This window comes from Pollicipes pollicipes, unplaced genomic scaffold, assembly GCF_011947565.3.
Source record: "Pollicipes pollicipes isolate AB1234 unplaced genomic scaffold, Ppol_2.1 Scaffold_4740;HRSCAF=5597_pilon_pilon_pilon, whole genome shotgun sequence".
In the NCBI taxonomy this organism is placed as follows: Eukaryota; Metazoa; Arthropoda; class Thecostraca; order Pollicipedomorpha; family Pollicipedidae; genus Pollicipes; species Pollicipes pollicipes.
In genome coordinates, this window is record NW_023596545.1 from 9,286,757 (window position 1) to 9,306,617 (window position 19,861).

At 62.4% G+C, this 19,861-nt stretch overlaps 1 protein-coding gene across 2 annotated transcripts in view; it reads left to right on the top strand.

Moving 5' to 3' along the window:
* Window positions 1-416: 416 nt before the first annotated feature.
* LOC119099523 (vinculin) overlaps window positions 417-19,861 on the top strand; it is a 35,715-nt gene continuing 16,270 nt past the window's right edge. For both annotated transcript variants that reach the window (XM_037222679.1, XM_037222680.1), the window contains exons 1-5: window positions 417-796; window positions 7,465-7,572; window positions 11,116-11,261; window positions 13,954-14,149; window positions 18,502-18,652. In XM_037222679.1, coding sequence (XP_037078574.1) covers window positions 740-796; window positions 7,465-7,572; window positions 11,116-11,261; window positions 13,954-14,149; window positions 18,502-18,652 — 658 coding nt within the window. In that variant the 5' untranslated portion in view covers window positions 417-739. The remainder of the gene's footprint in view (window positions 797-7,464; window positions 7,573-11,115; window positions 11,262-13,953; window positions 14,150-18,501; window positions 18,653-19,861) is intronic.

The following is a 19,861-nucleotide window of genomic DNA, read 5'->3' on the forward strand; positions in this document are numbered from 1 at the left end:
ACATGGGTCTGAGTACACAAGTGTGACAGCATGCTATGTATTGAACCTGACCTGCTCCTTCAACGATAATAAAAAGATCAATGAGATCGATTTAATGAAACACATGACAAACTTCTCACGTTATCATTTACTCTAAAACTCCATCTATTTTTATGTACGCACGACATATAATGATGCCGAGAGCGTGGCAATTCCAATGGTTTGGTAGTTTGACGCAAGTTTTTCTTGTTATGTGGCTTGGCATGGCGAATTCCAGATCTGTTTTCTCCAATTCAGCATCTGGATTTTAAAATGCACTGTCACATTTGGTTGTCGCATCTGAATGGGAAGCTGCCAAATTCTACTAGAACATGATCTACTTGGGTAGGAGGAGACATTCTACCGTTTCCCCGCTTGGAGTTCGGGGAGAGCGCAAAGCCGAGTCGATACTGGCGCAAGCGACGCACACGTAAAAACCGACCCAGTGGAGGGTGCCGGCGGAGTATTATTGTGAATGTAGGCGTATGTGCCGTAGACTGTTGCTTAGTGAGGCGCCACGTGGGAAAGCTGCGAGATTATTTCGTGTGTAGTGAGAACGTGGCGAATGTAGTGGAAAGTTTGCGTGTTGTATCTTTCCATTTTTGTGGAGTTCCGCTTCATGTGAATGAAGAGGACATCAAGTGCAAAAGGGTACGCTCAAAACATCGAACAAAAAGAAATTGTGATCTTCTAGTTCAAGAAGTATACTTCTGCAGGCACAATGCCGGTGTTTCATACTAAAACCATTGAGAGTATTTTGGAGCCAGTCGCACAGCAGGTAAGTTGCTTTGGATCAACCCATGCTGAATGTGAGTTACATGGTGTTTGGCATCATTGCTGCATGGTTGCACATGGTGATTGCATCATAGGATATATGGGCTCGAACAGAGCAGGGGTCCACATGTCTCGGGTGTTGTATCAGTTTAACGTAGGCTGTGTAGGGATAATTATGTGGAAGGAATGAGATTGGAAAATGGGTTTCACCCCAACACTTTGGGACATCCCTGGGCCCCTGGATTGTAAAGGTACTTGCTCACCACACTTACTATGCAGTAATGGCCATGGTCAACAGGAGGTATCAGGCTTCTGATTCTGGTGTGTGTAGACATTAGAAGACCCTCCCACCTTGACCCATTTTGATAGGTACAGTTGCAGTCATAAATTATCTTCAATTCCTTAGTTTATGTGATGGGTGGCATTTTCTGGTTATGAAAATTTTGGTAGGGTAGTGGACAGGGTAAGGACTATAGGTGTTCTACCTGTGTTAATATGTCTGTGCAATGTTTTTTATTGTTTGACCAGGTGCAGAACAACCACCATGTAGATGCATTTAACAAGATAAACATAATGTGAAGGCCGTGTGCATCCTATTGTTTATCAATTGCCTCACTTAAATTCTCTGTTATCTGTCAAGTGATGAAGTACCAATATGTCCGTAAGTTTCCTGCTGGAAAAGAAGAATAGCCCATATTAAAGAACTTAAAAATTGCCACCAGTCATGTCACATACAGCTTCACTACAATGCTCCATCATGCCTCAAACAGCTCCACTACCATTCTCCAGTTTTAGGAACCAAAAACCAGTGCTTCACTTGCATCCCAGGTTGCAGAAACACACCTTATTTTTGTATAAGCTGGAACATGTGCTCAACAGGCAGTCCTCGCCAAATGTCATGGTTTATCACTGATTTATGCAATGCAATTTACCCACATGCTTCATAGGGGCCTGTCCTCCGAGCAGGGGCATCCAGACCTTGTTTGTACCCAAATGTTTCTGATATGGTGAAAAGGCAAAGTATTATTTTGTTACTGAGAGGAGATCCCATGGCTACAACATTATACAGGTTCCCAGCCATGTCCACATGTACTCTTATGCTGGAGCCCTCCAGTTTATCACAGTGAGGTCATGAAATGTTACATCCCCATACTTAGTGGCTTAGAGAGCATTCAGGATCCACATACCTGAGTTGGATGAGGCTTGAGCCGGATCTTTTGATGTGCGGCCTGACACATCATCCACTCCAGAGAGCATGGGAAACTCAATAAGCATTGCCCAAAGCTGTGTGGAGGCTGACCTTTCCCTGTGAAGGAGCTTTTCAAAACCACATACCCTGTTAACTTGGGCAGCCAAGGGTAGTACAAATCTAGACTGGAAGGGATAATCCAGCTGTGAACCATGCATGGGGAGGGCGGCATGGAGAGAGACATCTGCAGGGCCGGAAACTGTGAGGCTGGGTGTGGGGGGGGGGGGGGGGGGGACAGAAGACTGACCAGCGGTGGTAAACGCAGCACAATAATGCCTATGGCGATAAAGGAAAACAGGAACATGAACGCTTGGAACAGGGTGGTGGCAGGTCAGAATAAGCGGTTGGTCAGTTTCAGCGGGCGTGCGATCCGAATTTGTCGATCAGCGTGCCGGCGTTTGGATGGGTCCACCGATAAGCCCAACCGAGACCGGCTCTCGGCTTTGTTCGGATCACGGCCGCCATGTAAAGAGTGTGCATGGCCCTGGACCTGGATGGAGCCGCTAACCGATTAGGTCACGTGATCTAACCAGAGAGTGAGCATGACCCGAGCTAGCTGGAGCCCAGCTGGTGACGTTGTAGGATGAGTCGGCGGCGGAGACAGACGACAGACATGCAGGGTATGGCTTCAAATGAGTTGAAAAGCTTGGTTCTGGAAATGTTTGCCTTGCAATCCGTTGTGTGTCGTCGAAAATAGTGCCTCATTTATTCAGAGAAAAAGAGGGGGGGGGGGGGGGGGCTGTACCGGGCCGTTTCCGCGTCACGTGATCCCGGGTCTGTGGGGCGTCCTGAGCGGCTCAGTGATGAGCTGTGCCCGGCACTGCCCACCCCACCCGGCCAGCCTGGCGGGATGGGAAGGGAAGCCATGCTGGCGTCTGGTGCCGCGTCGTGCGGGACCCTGGCGAGGTCGGCCCGCCAGCCGGCGCATCTGATTGGACGGGACGGGGGCGGAGCCAGTCGGAAACATCGGAGCTGATCGAAGCTGTCACTTCCGCCAACGCGAGTTTTGCTCGTGAAAGATTGTTTGAATAAATACGTAGATTAGTGTCAAAATCATCAGCTCTCGAGCTGGTGCTACACGTCAGTGAAACGTATCAGATGCAGCACACTGCCGGATAACGAGGGACGCTGATGTATTGATACAAATATAAGCCGCAGATATCAAGCTCTTGATCGAAGCTGCTGGAGGCTACGCTATCCAGGGAAAAATTGCAGCGGTCACTCGTGTTACTTGTCTGCCGTCCTTGATCTACATTGTAAAGAGTGAACAGGCGTCTATGGGCCACCTTACTGTCCTGGTTTCACTGTCATTCTCGGAGGGGCGTCGTGTCCCGGATGCACCAAAAGCATTGCTTTGAGGCGCGTTCTGGCCGGGTTCTGGGGACCATGTGCCATGTCACGAAGTATACACCGTCCACGTGCTTTGGCTGTTGGTTACGGCAAAGATTATGCGTAACGTTGCGTACGCTTCTAATCGGTACCTGAACGATCTGGAGACCAGCGTGTCGCGAATGTCTGAAATGCTGTTTGACGAAATGCATGCGAGGGCTAAGGTGTGGGACATAAATTTGAGTCGGCAATTGATAGAATTTGTCATTTGTTTAATGCATGGACATTGATCTCAGTGATATTTTCCCAGGCAACGATTTGCGGTAAGGTAAATTTTAAAACTCATGAACACCAGTAATATCGCGGCAGGCTATGCGGTAGTCTAACGGCCAGAATATACCTGCCTCTGACGTCACATACCATCTATCCCATCGGACAGGGATCCAGCGGCTCCACGGTGTCCACGCCGCTTGAACACTAAGCTGCAGGCCGGGCGCCTCGTCGCCATACTGAGAACAGTTCGCTTTCCGGCCTGTTGCCAGGCCGGGGAGCACGTTTTAACAGCGGTGTCCTGTGTCGGCCGGCTGCGTTCCTTTGCCGTGACGTCTGCCGCCAGCCCGGGTCCCTGGACGTCCGGCCCGAGCGCGGTGTCGGCTCCGGATGTCCCCGCCGGTGCCGGTGACGGCTTGTTCCGCTCGGGCCCGGCCGGCGGCGACGCTCGGGACGCCGGGGTTTCCGCCGAGTCAGGCACGTCCGTCGGCGCGTCGGAAGGGCCGTGTGACGTCACGTCGGCGGCGGCGGTCACGTGACGTCACGGCTGCCGAGGCGGCGCCGACGGCCGGACCTGGCACCCGTGGGACCCGGCTTAGCGGCCGTGGGACTCGGCGTGGCTATCGGGTGGTGTGGCAGCTGGTGCGCCACCTACGGTTTGGGGAGCGGCGGCAGAGCTCCGATGCACGTAGGGACCGCGCCCTGCGGTCACCAGGGACCCCGGCGTCCGCTGAGGGCGGCCTCCGAGTCCGCCGTGACGGAGATCGGTGACGGCGGCGTCGCCGGCGGCGCGGCTGGTGCCCTTCGTTAGCCGGTGTGTCGCTGGGATTGTTTGCCGCGGCCCGGGCCGGTTTTTGTCCTGCTTCTTCCCGGGGTCGTCGAACGGAGTCGTTATTGTGTCCCGATGCCCGGCGGTCGGCGCCGCGCTACTCTGCCCGACAGGCGACCGCGCTCGTGGCGCCGACTCTGGCCTCTGATACGCGGATGCGCATTGCACAGCCTCTGGCTTCTGACAGGGTCACGGCAATGACATCGACAGTGGGGTCTGATGCGGCGCTGCTCGTTGAGCGGATTGTGGCTTCCGATGCGAGTATGACCACGGGGTGGACTGGCGTCTGACGTGGCGCAGGCACCGCACCTACTCCGGACGCTGACAGAGGGTCGGCCCGTAGCCACCGTGGCGGGTCTGGCTGCTGGTGACGGAAAGGCGGTGAACTGCTTGCTGGTCATGGCCACTCCCCGTCCAAAGCCAGAGCCACAACTGGTGCTGGGCTGGAGATGGAGGGCCGCCGGCTCGCTCGGCCAGCCCCGGCGGCCTATGAACCGCGCCCACTGTCTTGGCGACGGAGAGGGCAGGGTGCGGTCGACTGAGCCCCGGCACCGGAGCCGCGGGGAGATGTCGTGACGAGCCGGCGCCCGTCCTCCGCTGACCCCCGCTGACCCCGGCCGTCGGCGGCTGCAGCCGGCAGCCGGCGGGCATGGCTCAGCCTCCGCCTCGGCGGGGCGCCGCTGCAAAAACTCGCCGTCCGGGCCTCGCGACGCGCGGCAGTGACTCAGCGATTGACGGTAAAAACGGTGGCATTCGGACCCTGGCGACCGGGGTTGCCGTGGCGTCGGTTCAAGTGTTCGCTGATGGTGTGAGCGCACCGTAGGGTGCTCACGGACGTACTGCCGTCCGGGCAGACAGTGGTCAACTGTCAGCCGGGCAGACGGACAGTCAGAGGCGTGGGGACGTTCAAGCCCCACCATCACTGCTTGCTGGCCCGTGCTGCTGCTGCTGCTGCCGACGCCGTCGCCACATGACCCGCCATTCGTGCGGCGCGACGAAGCCACGTCACAGCTGCTGCGGTGTGCCGGGCCGCTGGGCGCCGGCCTCGGTGCGAGTGGCGCGCGGCGGACATGGCCAGCCGTGCTCTGGACTCCGGCCGTGCGGAGCGGCGGACATGGACAGCCGTGCTCTGGACTCCAGCCGTGCAGAGCGGCGGACCCGGCGAGCCATGCTCTGGACTCCGGCCGTGCAGAGCGGCGGACCCGGCGAGCCATGCTCTGGACTCCGGCCGTGCGGAGCGGCGGACATGGCCAGCCGTGCTCTGGACTCCGGCCGTGCGGAGCGGCGGACATGGCCAGCCGTGCTCTGGACTCCGGCCGTGCGGAGCGGCGGACATGGCCAGCCGTGCTCTGGACTCCGGCCGTGCGGAGCGGCGGACATGGCCAGCCGTGCTCTGGACTCCGGCCGTGCGGAGCGGCGGACATGGCCAGCCGTGCTCTGGACTCCGACCGTGCGGAGCGGCGGACCCGGCGAGCCACGCTCTGGACTCCGGCCGTGCAGAGCGGCGCGGCGCTCGGCCGCCGGCCGCAACGCGCGAGCGCCATTCGTGGGCGGAGTCGTAACGATGTCCGGCGGCGGCGGCGGCGGCGGCGGCGGCGGCGGCTCGACCGGCCCCTCGCCCTGCTCAGCAGCCAGCCGAGGAGAGACCGCCGCTCCTGCTCACGGCACGTGGCGGCGGCGGTGAGACGGCAGCGCGGCAAAGCACACTACTAGAGAAGAGGAGGAGGTAGAGGCCAGACAAACTCGCTGGACAGCGGGGGTGGGACTGGGACCGCTGGCTGAATGTTAACAGAATATCCACAGACGGCGTGACCATGCAGAAGCCGTCTGCTCGGCCGCGACTGTCGGCGTTGGCCTGAGGTGAATTCACCTCCGTGCAGGCGGTGAATGTTTGGACGGGCACAGTTCTGGTCCTTGTCCTGGAGGCACTTATGAGTTAATCTCTGCAGCCACCCGGAGGGCCCTCCCACATAAATAGCCCGACGGTTGTTGCACCTAGAGCTCGAATGCCTTGCGCCTGCTGCTCGCGAGATTATGCTTTGCACAGCCTCTGCTGCAGCAGGCATTCCATTCGTTGGGCACAGCTGGGGGCTGGTCGGGCGGTTAACAGTCGCTCCTTTTTAGGCGCTACGCCAGGTCAGCGTAATGGCATCATTGGCCCCTGGTTGTGGTCACGACTGCTGCTTTGTTGCGACCCATTCATGCGTAATCTCTGAATAGGGGTCATTTGGCATTACACTGCGGCGTTATCACGACTCATCCCAGCTTTGCTTGAAGTACGGGCCGTAAATATCGTCGATGACGCGTTTACCGTTAACCGGCATAGCGATTCGTCGCTTGGCTTACTAACTGTTGACAGCTGGTGTGGCCCGGCGTCACGTGACCGGTGAGCTGACGACGGCCAGCTGCTCTGGCGCTCATGTTCTTCTGTTGCCCCGGTTGCCCCGAGGCGTTTCCGGTGTTTTGTTCTTGATGCGAATTCGGTGGCCGCGTTCGCATCGCCGCTTGCGGTCCTGGGGCATCGGGGGGGGGGGGGGGGGGGGGGGGGGGGCGGGGCGGGCATCGGGGACTGACGAAGGGCGATGGTCTGTAGATACCGGGCTATGTTGGGGTGCATTTGCCACATCGAAAGCCAGTCCCAGCGCCTGCACCAAGCGAACCACAGGCTGAAACTTATGCGTGTGGGCTGATGTCCTCAACGGTTTTTAAAAATGGGAAATACAGACTAGATCTGTGTACGTCTTGGCGTGCTCAAAGCAACGAATAAATCGAAACGATACGTTGCAAAACACAGAAACGAAACAAAAGAAAGCATCGAAGACAGAAAATGAAATGCATGCCGAGTCAGTCATCTCCACAATTGTCGTCAGTCTGCAGCTATCTCACACCCGCACGATTGTAAGCTTTGCTGGGACGCGCTGCCGTGTGTTTGTGACGCCCGTCGGCTGCCGTCCGCGCGCAAACCGGTGACGCCGCGGCGTGTGTGACGTTCCAGGTGTCGCGGCTGGTGATCCTGCACGAGGAGGCGGAGGATGGCAACGCCATGCCCGACTTGGAGCGACCCGTGCTGGCCGTCTCCCGCGCCGTCAACAACCTGGTCAAGGTGCGTCCGCCCCGACCTGCCGGTCACGGGCTCGGTCTGAGTCGGCGAGGGCCGCGCTGAGGTGCCTGCCGTGGGCTGGGCACCACGCGCCGCGCACCGCAGGTCGCTCGCCCTTGGCGGTGTGCGCCGGGTTCTGTGGGTTTTGTGCCCTGGATTGTAGATGTTCTGTGTGTGTGTGTGTGTGTGTGTGTGCGTGGCTTCGTGCCTCTTTGGTGCGTCGCCTGAGCTCGTTTAGACTGTACGCCCGGGGATCGGTTGCCACTGTCCTGTCCCATGTCCTCGGCTCATCGTTGAGAGGCAGGGTGGCCCATTTGTACTCTGCCGGCACCGAGCTAAGACTTTCTCTGGCCGCACCATCCAGACGTCCGATCACCTGCTCACCACCCACTCCGCCCTCGCTGGACGCCTCACCGAACGTTCAGATTCGGGCGATCCCGGGCCCGGCTCCGGCTCCATCTCCGCACGTGCTCCGCCGCCCCGACCGCTGCAGCGAGCGGCGGCCCGGCGAGCCCGGACGCTGCCTCCTGCTCTGGCGATGGCCGTGCCGGCCCGGCGGCGCGCTGGTGGGACCGGACCGAGGCGAGGGCTGGGGCCCGGCTCCGCGCGCCGGGCGTCGGGCGCCGCTGATCTCCAAGCGGAGTCCAGCCGCCGCCGCCGCCGCCGCCGCAGGTCCGGGACTCCGGGACGCCCCCGTCCCCTGACAGCGGACCCCGGGCGCGATGGCTGCGACCGGCGCCGCAGCTGGCGCATGGTCTGCTGTCTCGCGCCGCGGACGTCACTCGATACGGCCTCGTTGCGGCCGGCACCGCCGCTTATCAGGTGCTGAGCACGGGTGTTGGGTCGTTATCGCGTCGTTCGGACCGGGGTATGGGTACTCACGGGCCGTGCTTGGCGGGCCGGGAGCGGACCGTGAAGCCCTGAGACAGAGTCACTGATACGCCAGTGGCTGATGCGGTGCATCCTTTGACGCCGGCGAGTCTCGCAACCTTGTTCCGTGTCAGTTGACGTGGCTTGTAACCCCGTTTACCCGATAATGGCCTAGATTACGGCGCTTATGATATGCGCCATTGAACGGGGAAACCGTCAGTGCACAGGCCAACGCCAATGCAGCCGTCCCACACTGTATCGTCAAGCGAAGCTGGCAGTGCATTGGCAGCTGCTGGCCGCCAGTGGTGGTGCCCATGCGGCCCGTCACCGGCGCCGACCTCGCCTCGCCGGTCCAGCGGCGGCCAGACGCGGCCCCGGCTCTCCCCGCCGCCGTCTCCGCCGTCAGACGGAGCAGGTGTGCGGCGGGACGCGTGGGCGGCGCCGCCCCGGTCGGCCGCCGGCGGCCGGGGCGGCGCCCGTCGGAAGGCGCTCAGCGCGTGATTGATTCTCCCAAGTCGTGCCGCCGCCGTCTGGTGCGGCGGCGGCGACACTGGTGACGCTTCAGCCTCGGGCGGCTGGCGCGGGACCGAGGCTTCGTGTCGGGCGTGGTGATCGTGGGTGGAAGGCGGCTCTCAGGCGCACGCCACTTCGGGTGCGCGCCGCAGGCGAAGCTACGCAGGAATGCCGTGGATGTTTGCGGATGACGGTTGGCGCTTCGCGGTCCGCTGTCCTGTGTGTTAGTGGGTCACGCATGACTGGGTCAGTTTCACTGTGTTCCTGTGGGTGGGTCACAAACTATGTTTGACTTGCCCTGCAGTCTACGCCACGGACCTGACAAACCTGATCTTTTCGTTTGCCGCCCGCCCTCGCGCGCCACCTGCCACAACGTGCGCACATCGTCTCGTACTTAACAATACGGGGATCATTTCTTGCGCAAATGATCTCATATTGAACACTACGGGGATCATTTCGCTGCACGCCAGGCACTACATGAGCTACACTCAGCGGCAGGTCGGAATCAGGACACAGGTGGTGTCCGGTGGTGCAGACAGGGGCTGGCATACCAACGCAGCCACGTGCACGTAACCGGAGTCTCCACATACTGTGCTGGCTGCTGACAGCACTCCCGGGTTGCCCTGATCCGCTCTTGACCCGTCCCGCCCCCTGCACGCCCGCCCCTACCAGCTGCGGTGCTGACGGGGTCGGCTCGCGCTGGGCGGCACGCTGACGGGCGGAGGTGGCCCGCTCCGGCTCCGCGGCCGCCCTGCGCACACCGGCCCGGGCCGGCCCGCCTGCCGCCCGTATTTGGCCGCCGCGCGCCGGGCGGCCGCGGAGAGGGCGCGGGTGGCGCCGCACCAGCGACGAGGACGTGCGGGTTGCCGCCCGGGACATCGCCTGGTCAGCAGGCGTGCCCGCACGCCGATCCGCCACGGCCTGCCCGCAGTCACGGCCTGCGCTCAGCCAGGTCTGTCCTAGCGGCGGGCTGGCGGTGGATGTCCGCCCGGTTTGAGGGTGGGGCTATTTGGGGAACAACTGAAGCTCGTCGGGGCCAGGGACCAGAGCTTGGCGGGGAACAAGGGCCGAGTATCGGCACTGAGGTGATCCTCGCGCCCGACTCGAGCGGCTCCAGTGCAGCGATGAACGCACTGCGACCCGAGTGCAGAACCAGGCCGAGCCTTAGATGGGAGCCGGCCAACCCGGCGCTGCCGGCGGAGAAGGGCTGGCGCTGGGACGCCATTCGTGCCGAGCACTGAGACGGCAGCCGTGCTGGACATCGGAGACGGGGGTGGCGCTGGCTGGCGCCCTCCGCCGGCGTCGCCGTCCGTGCACCGGGCCAGCGGCGAGGTCACCGCCGGATGACGTCACTCATCACGGTCGGCTGTCGGAGGCCGACCACGGAGAGCCCGCATCCTGAGCAGGTCCCGCCGCGCCACCGAGGGCCTGTTTGTTGGTCGGTCGGCGCTGCTGGAAGGCGGCACCGCCCACAGCGCACCTGCTGTAGCCGCAGTGTGGTAATCATGCCTCCGCGAGCTGTCCGAGGGGGAGTAGCCGCTGTCTGGCGGTGTCTCTGAGAGTTCACCTGTTGCACACGCGTGGGCTCTTCTGAAACCAGGCCTGTGGGATGGATGCTGTCGCATTAGTTTTCTGTCACGGAGAGCATCTCTGTCGTCACGGACACCACCACATCCCACTGCCACCAAATGCCCAAAATTGACCGGGCCTCGCCTGACCAGCGAAGGCTGTTTAATGAACGGCTGCCACGGGCGACTGGCGCTCAGCGTGCGCCTCCATGTCGCCGGCCCCACTGCCACTGCACGCGGAGAAGGTGGACTCGCAGCGGTACGACCAACCAATGCAGTGGACCAATCGTTTGTTCTTTTTTGACGTCTGGGCGACGTCTCTCCTTGTCCAGCCCGCAAGCACGTTAAGGACCGTATCCTCAGCGATGCCGATGTTCTTATCGACTTTATCGGTGGTGGCGTGCCTGGCTGTGACATCCAACTGGTGTGACTCTGCGCTTTGATTATGACCTGGCGGCTCAATAAAGCCGTTTAGCACACACTGCGTCGGTGTGACGCGGTGTGCTCGGATGTCCGGTCCGTATCCGAGCAGCCTGCGCCCACCACGCTCACGGCTCACGGCTCATCGCTCACCGCTCACCGCTCACCGCCGCAGGTGGGCCGGGAGACCATCAACTCGAGCGACGACCCGCTGCTGCGCCAGGACATGCCGGCCTCGCTCACGCGCGTCGACCAGGCCAGCAAGCAGCTGGAGGACGCCTCCTCCATGCTCAAGAGGGACCCGTACTCGCAGCCGGCCAGGTGAGCAGTGGGGAGGGCAGGGCGGGGCGGCCCTCGTACCGCCGCCGACTCGGGACGGAACGGCTCGAGTCGCAGTCCGGCGGGGCATTCGCCGTTCCGGTGGCTGACGCCGGCGTGTGTGGTTCCGAGCGGACACTGCGTGTAGGTGACTGATGGCCTGAACAGTTCGGTCGTCGGGTTTTTCTGTCTTCAGCCGCCCGCAAACAGCTCCCAGCCCCTGGTTATATCTAGCAGGCATGCTAGCGATCCAACCGAGCAATCCTTAGCGAATTACACGCGGCCCATTTGTTCCCATAACGGCTGTCAGCTGTCTCGCCCAGACACGCCTGTCATCCCACACATGCCGCAAGACTCCCGAGACTTGCCCTCCCTGGAAGGTTGAGTGATTGATGGTAGCGTGCTTTGCTAGAAAAAAACTATGAAAAGGTACCGCCAGGGTGCACAGAAGGTCCTCACGAAGGCTTGGGGCGCCGTGGATTGTCCAAGAACTCGCCAGCGGGAAATTTATGCCATGAAATTTGCATGCGACACCCTTATTTCGATGTAGCCGTATTCAGCACGCGCCGCTGGCGGGGGCGGATGGTGCGGCGCCGCCGACCGGCCGCCGCCGGCGCCAGCCCGGCCCGCTGTGTTGATTCGCCGGGCGTCGCGGGCGGCCGCCTCGCCCGGCACTGCAGCCGCTGTCTCGGGGGACGCGGGGGTGGGGCCCAGCCGACTGCGGTTCGATGCCGACCGGCTGTCCGCTGTCTGCAGGGGGGGGGGGGGGGACGGCACAGTCACGTCTCGCTGCTGGCCGCGCGGTCTGTGGGCGGGCCTCCATTCTGGACTTGACTCCATTCACGCATTTACTCGGTAAACTAGCTACGGACGCGTGCAGCTGACACGATCAGCTGATGTCATCTCGCGCGCCGGCTGTTGCGACGATTCCTGTTGATTCGTGCCGCTGGGTGCTGTACGCGAGCCTTTGTCCCGCCATCCGGGTTTTTTTGTGGTCAGTGGCGCGGCAGAACAGCGTCGGCACCCGAGCTGGCACCGGGCGTCGGCACCCGAACTGTCGCCGGGCGTCGGCACCCGAGCTGTCACCGGGCGTCGGCACCCGAGCTGTCGCCGGGCGTCAGCACCCGAACTGTCGCCGGGCGTCGGCACCCGAGCTGGCACCGGGCGTCAGCACCAGAGCTGTCGCCGGGCGTCGGCACCCGAACTGTCACCGGGCGTCGGCTGCGAGCTGTCGCCGGGCGCCGGCACCCGAGCTGTCACCGGGCGTCAGCACCCGAGCTGTCGCCGGGCGTCGGCACCCGAACTGTCGCCGGGCGTCGGCACCCGAACTGTCACCGGGCGTCAGCACCCGAACTGTCGCCGGGCGTCGGCACCCGAGCTGGCGCCGGGTGTAGGCACCCGATTTGGCTGTCGTGCTGGCCGACGCGATGGGTTCGTGTTCAGTCCGTCGGGATGGGTCCGTGTTCAGTCTGACGGGATGGGCGCGTGTTCAGCCCACAGACAGGTCCCTCCGGCCGCCTCGTCCTGTGGGCTTAACGACCCATTCGTTCAGGATAGAGGGGTGGGGGAGAGAGGAGCTGAGGCGGATTCATTTTACGACTGGGTCTGCGTCATCACTTAGTCTACAGTTTGTTGTTCGTTCAGGAGGCGACGTATGAGTCACGGTGGTGGGCCTGTCTGGTGTGTTAACTGCGGCGGCGTTTAACAGCGTAATGAAATCCTCATGGATTTGACTAATTTTGCTACATAAATGCTACTAATCTGTACGAATATTGATGTTTCTATTTTTCTTTTTTTCCGTCTCTCTCTCGCTCGATGCGGACCTTGATCTTGACCTCTGTCTGGATCTGAACAGGAGTATGTGCAATGCAGCAGTCCTTCCTCTGCGTTCTAGACATCTGAGAACGAGAGGTGTGGACTTAGGCTTTGATGAAGCCGGCGGCGTGGCGGACACGGCCCGTGCTGCGGCATGGGTGTGACGCCATCTGAATACGCTGACGTCGGGCATTATGGAGGAGATCAAATATGGACGAGAGCATCGTTAGCGGACCATATGCTGTGCAGTTGGCCCTGCTGTTGTCAAGACCATGCAGTCACGTTTCCCATGAATGTGTTGTGTTGTCCGGGCCAGATAGTCACGTGTGCCATGTATGTGTTCTGTTTTCTGTTGAGCTGTTTGTCATAGGTTGTACCCGAGGAAACTGAACACCATTTCATAGGCAACAGTCTGCTCAATATCAAGTGTGAAAAAAGGAGAGCGTTCCTCTCGCATCTCGTAAAGCCAGCGCGTTTCGTTAAGGAAGAGGACAGTTCTATTGATCAAGTGTGATGCTGCTTCAGTTTACCTTCTCGGCCATGCAAACATTTATGGGATCCAGCAAAACATTATGGTAGGCCACGTTAGTCGCTGCTGCGGCTTTGGTTTGCGTAGAAGCTGTATGGACGTTGTGTTGCGCAGTGGGCAGCGCTAGAATCCACCCGCGGCGACGCATACGGCTCAGCCCGCCTTTTAGACGAGAATGTTACACATTTCACGTATTAAGCCAAATAAAAACGGCCACTGTTAACATCCCTTGTGATTTGTCTTTCGTCTCGAGTACAGCGATTCTCTGAACATTCCGCCGCTGCCCCTGTGCCACATGCTCAGGCCCCGGGCGTGTACAATGTTTAGAGCCGGCTTTTGGATCGATTTCAGGCGGAAGCTGATCGAGGGCTCGCGCGGAATCCTGCAGGGCACCTCGTCGCTACTGCTCTGCTTCGACGAGTCGGAGGTGCGCAAGATCATCCGCGAGTGCAAGAAGGTGCTCGACTACCTGGCCGTGGCCGAAGTCATCGAGAGCATGGGCGACCTGGTGCAGTTCGTCAAGGACCTCAGCCCCTGCCTCACCAAGGTAACCGCCGCTGCGTCTGCCGTCGCGGTGCGATGCAGCGCCCGTTGCTGAGTTGCCCTCGGCGTTCTCACGGCTCGGTTACGTAGGTAGTAAACGCCGCCATTGGTGCGGTTCAAGGAAAATAGCAGGGTGGTTGTGTAGCATACTGCGGGAAGCAGCCAGTCCCCGGAAACCAACAGCCTGGTCATGGAGCCTACCGTGTGAGAACAGCGTGAGTGGCTGACCGCCGCCAGCCCGGTCACCGCAGGCTCCAGACCGCGGGCGGTCTGCGCTGCGCGCTGGGGTATTGGCTGAAGCGGGAGGGGATGTGAAGTCCGCGGATACTGATTATAGTATGTCCGCTTTGAATGCTGGACGTTCAGGTCGTCAACGTCCGCCGAATTCTGTCATTGTCTGTGGTCGAGGTAGACGACATTGGACGACGTATGTGACAGATAAGGCGACTGCGACGCTGGTCCGACGGCATCCTCTCGGCACGGCAGGCTCGCTCCGTATCCCGTGCGCGGCATTCTGGCTCGGTCACGCTCATCGCCGACTTCACTTGCCGTGACTGCCCGCCTTATCTCGGCCGCGGCGCCGCACTGCTGAGCGGCGCCGACGGTGGGCGGCGGTGACGTCACTCCGTGACAAACGGGCTGCTATGACGTCACCCGTAACAAATGGGCGGTGGCCGCCCGGACACGTCACCGGGCCGGCATCCGCCGCCCCGACCACGGTGGGCGCGGGGGGCACGGAGGGCGGACGCGCCGGCGCCGCTCGTGGCCTCATCCGCCGCGCGCGCCGCCGGCCGGCTGGCCACGCCGGGCAGGCTCGGCCGGCCGGCCGGCTCCCCTCGCCCTCGCTGGGGCTGCTGGGTGACGGCCCCTGCGGGCCGGATCGTTTCTCGCCGGCGCTCGCGTCGCGGGACCCTGTCGCTGTCCGAAGCCGCCCAAAGTGGAGCGGTCTCCGCGCGCTGCTCGCGGTCGCTCAGCACCCCAGCTCGTCGAGCTCACTATCCAGACCCGCACGTCTCCAGTTCGCGACTGGCGCAGCACCGTTTCCAGCCGGTCGACGCCGACCGGTGCCATCCTGCGCTCCTGGCCCGCTCATCCCCCGCCAGCGACGCCGCCGGCGGCAACCGTGCTCCCGTGCTCCCCCGCTCGGCGGCGGCGGCGGCAGGACGGCCGCGGTGCGCCCGGCTCGCGGCCGCGTCTGACCAAATATGGCGCCGCCGCCCGGCCCAGCCGCGGCACGTCTGCACGCCGGCTGCCGACTCGGGCGTCGCGCGCGCGCCGACGTGACGGGCTCGCGCGTGACGGCGACATGACGGCAGCGTGACGGCGGTGTGAGGACGCCGCTGGTATGACGACGGTGTGGGCAGGGCGGGCCTGGTACCGTCGCCCGGTTCAGTCACGCTCCCGGCGCTGGCGGGAGGGCGCGGCACGCGACCGACACGGGCGGAGGGCGGTGTCGCCGATGTCGCTGCTGGCTTGCTGAAGATGGGCGGGCGTCGGTCGCTGCGCCCAATGCCACCGGGACGGGACTGGCAAGCTGTTCAGCTGCACTGTAAACCGTTGGCCGGTGTTTATTCCGGTCGTAAATTCCAGCGGTGTCCGAATGTGAGCTTGGCTTGCCCGGAATCTCAGCCTTGCCTATTTCGGTTCGGCATCTAATCTGACTGAGAATGTAACCGGGTGACCTCGCAGAACAAAACTAAACCGGCTCTGGGTCGGTGGAGCGCAAAATGCAACCGATGCGCTCGTACACATCAAATGCCGCCGTCATTGCAGCCGGCCAGTCTGCTGACATGTCAGGTCAGCCAATGTGAGCGTGTCGTGTGCGCACGGGGGTCAGCAAGCCGGCAGCGAGCGCCTCGAGCCGGGCCATGCTGCCGCGCTCGCCGTGCGTCGAGGCCCGGTAACGCGGCCCTAGCTTCCGCGGTGTAAACAGCGCTGGCCGGCCGGCTGCTGAGCGCCGCCGCCGTCGCCAGCGGAGGCTCCTGCCGCTGGCGGTGTGGCGGGCTGGGGGACCAGCTCGCGACGACGCCCTCTGTCGGGGACCGGGCGGGGCTGCAGCGGAGGCTCCTGCCGCTGGCGGTGTGGCGGGCTGGGGGACCAGCTCGCGACGACGCCCTCTGTCGGGGACCGGGCGGGGCTGCAGCGGAGGCTCCTGCCGCTGGCGGTGTGGCGGGCTGGGGGGACCAGCTCGCGACGACGCCCTCTGTCGGGGACCGGGCGGGGCTCCAGCGGAGGCTCCTGCCGCTGGCGGTGTGGCGGGCTGGGGACCAGCTCGCGACGACGCCCTCTGTCGGGGACCGGGCGGGGCTCCAGCGGAGGCTCCTGCCGCTGGCGGTGTGGCGGGCTGGGGGACCAGCTCGCGACGACGCCCTCTGTCGGGGACCGGGCGGGGCTCCCGCACGACCGCGGTGCGGATAAAAATCAGTGAGCGACTGCCGCTGGACGTGCTCAGCGCCGGCCCGGGCTGCTTTCGTCAAGTTCATCTGCATCGATTACGGCCACCTGGTGGCGGCACGTGCACATCGTGATGTTCGGTTGTTGCGCTCTGTACCTGGGGGAACGGAGCGAGCCAGTTTCAGGCACAGCTGTCGGCCTCGTCAGTCTAGGCATATTTCGGCCCGAATTGAGTCCGAGTGGCGACCCCCACCTCACAGCCGGGTGGCACGCGGCCCGCGCCGCCCGGCGCTACCGCGTGGCTGGCCCACGTGAGAGCCCGCCGCTCCTGTCTGGGCCGCCACCGGGCCCGGTCGCCGCTCGTGAGCTACGTGTCCCGCGTGGCCTGCCGCTCGGCACCACGGCGGCGCTCCCGGCGGCCGGCCGTGGTCGCCGCCGCCGTGCCCCCCGCCCGCGGTGAAGAGCTACCGGTGGGTTGGGAGGGCGGCGCTGGTGGGCACGCCGAGTCACGATGGCGGAGAGGCACCGCGGGAGGGTGCGGCGCGGCTGCTCGCGAGAGGGGCGGCGTCGAGAGAGGGTCTGCGGGATAGACGAATGCCGGTCTGACAACAGTGAGGTGCTACCGGGTACTGTTAATCTGTTTCTCAGTAACTTCCCTCCCAGCAATCGACCTCCAGATACCAGCATCGTATCTTCCACCCCGGATCGCGCCCCCTATATCTGGTAACACACTTGCTAGTATGTCCTGTCGGTCATCTTGCATCCTATTTTGTCTACCACACCGGCTAACGCATTGGGTAATGTATTCGTGGTTCCATTGTTCTCGATAAATGAATTCGTAAAGTATTACGCGACAGTTTGATTTCCATGACGTGTGTTTGGCTCCTGTAATTGAGATTTATGGCGCGACACGGCAGCGCATCCCACACAGCGTGCTATCGGAAAGCAGCGTGCTATCGGAAAGCGCGAGTGTGTCGGTCGCTCGCGGTTCCGACGAGCGCTTCCTGTCGTTCCTCGAAGACATGTCAGACCGGTGGCCAGCCGGCCCGGTGTCACGGATTTCCTCCCACTTCGTCACACGCTTGCCTCCAAACGCTGAGGTCGGAATAGTGACGGTCGATCCTCCGAGCGATTGGGAAGAGATGGGGTGGGGAGGGGCCCGGCCTGGACGCGCGACTTATACTTATACTATATATATACGGTCACTGGGTTACGCACTACGCAGCCACTGTCGCTTATGAGTCACCTTCCTGTGCCCTATATAGCCCTATTTCTGCGACCTTCGTGTCTTGACCATAGGACTGTTCGTCTAGTGAGACTCGTTGACTATATATACATATATATATATATATATATATATATATATATATATATATATATATATATATATATGCGTGCGTGCGTGCTTGTGTGCGTGTGTGTACGTGGGTGCGTGCTAAAGGCTGCCCAGTTGTGGGCAAGGCCCTTAATGTGGGCTATGTTTTGACGCTCGTAACAGCTGCTGCCGTCATTTGCGTGGTGGTTGCTCTGGCTAACGGAAGCGGGGACGACGAAACACCGGTCCCGTAGCCAGGCTTGAACCCATGACCCCGATTATGAGCTAGAGCTTAGCAACCGAACTACCCCGCCCCCCGCCCCCCCCCCCCCCTGCCGCCGCCCTGGCTGGCTGGGGTTCCCCTTGCCTTCGTTGTGCGGCTGTCGCAGGTGTCGGCTTCCCCCGCTGTGTCAGAATGGACAATTCTCCAACAGCATGCCTCCGTGCCAGGCCTTTAAGGAATTGAGTACAACGTGCGTTGACTCGACGCGTACCTGTCGCTAGCGTAACATTTTGATGTCAGACCATCTTCCCGACGGCCTCCGCGACAACACCTCCCCAGAAGTCACGTGACAGCGGGTGGGTCGCGACCGTGCTGCTGCAGCCGGCGTGTCGACGGCACGTGACCGCGTGCTCCTTCGCCTCAGGTGTCGCGTGACGTGGACGCCCGCGAGAAGGAGCTGACGCACCAGGTGCACCGCGAGATCCTGACGCGCTGTCTGGACCAGGTCAAGACGCTGGCGCCCATCCTCATCTGCTCGATGAAGATCTTCATTCAGATCATCACGCAGTCGCCAGGTCAGTGGCTGCTTATCGGGCCGGGTTGAGATGGACGGTTGGGGGGATGCCTATCCCCCCCCCCCACACACACGTCCCACACCACGATGACGGCAGTATGGAGCGTGGACGGCGTCGGCCCGTTCATGAGTGTCCCTTTGTGACTTAATATATATTTGTCTGTTCTGCGGCGCGTCACGTTCGCCGGGTGTAGTTCGGTTTGGATGTGGTCCGATATTTCACGGCACCTCTTGCCCGGGACGCCCCCTCCCCCCCCCCGCCCCTCCGTCCTTAAGCGTGGTCCGGTTGGGGTTTGGCGTCGCTGATTGGCACGAGACTGCTCGCTGGGTGGGCGGTCCTCCGGCTAATGCGAGCGGTTGGACCGGCACATCTGCTCGGACGGCACCGCCGCCCCCCCCCCCCCCCCCCTCCACCTGGAGGGCACCGACGGCCGATGGCCCAGCCCGCGGCACGCGGCTCTCCACGACACCGCCCCCCGGGAGAGCACCGACGCCCGATGGCCCAGCTCGCGGCGCGCGGCTCCCCACGACACCGCCCCCCGGGAGAGCACCGACGCCCGATGGCCCAGCTCGCGGCGCGCGGCTGAGAGCACCGACGCCCGATGGCCCAGCTCGCGGCGCGCGGCTGAGAGCACCGACGCCCGGTGGCCCAGCTCGCGGCGCGCGGCTGGGAGCACCAACGCCCGATGGCCCAGCTCGCGGCGCGCGGCTGAGAGCACCGACGCCCGATGGCCCAGCTCGCGGCGCGCGGCTGAGAGCACCGACGCCCGGTGGCCCAGCTCGCGGCGCACGGCTGAGAGCACCGACGCCCGGTGGCCCAGCTCGCGGCGCGCGACTCCTCGGTCCGGCGGTGACAGGCCGCGTCCGCAGCCATTAGCGGTGTTTGTGTTGGCTGCGGTCGGTCCAGACTGGCTCTGTCGGGTACAGCGTCGCCGCCGGGATGGCGCCGGCACTGCTAGGTGTCGCTGAGCAGGGGCGTGACCGGTTCGGCGGTTTTTGCCGCGCCTCAGCCCGTACCCCGGCGTCAGCCACTCGGCTGTGTCTGGTGACCGATTGGTGCCAGACGCGCTCGCGGTGTCGCTGACGCTTCACCAGATCGCTGGCGTGCCGACCACGTGTTTGGCCGCACAAACCCACACATATGTATGTCGTGTCCGCGGGGAGGGGGAGGGGAGGGAAGGTTGGAGTGAGGTATGTGTCATGCTGAGGT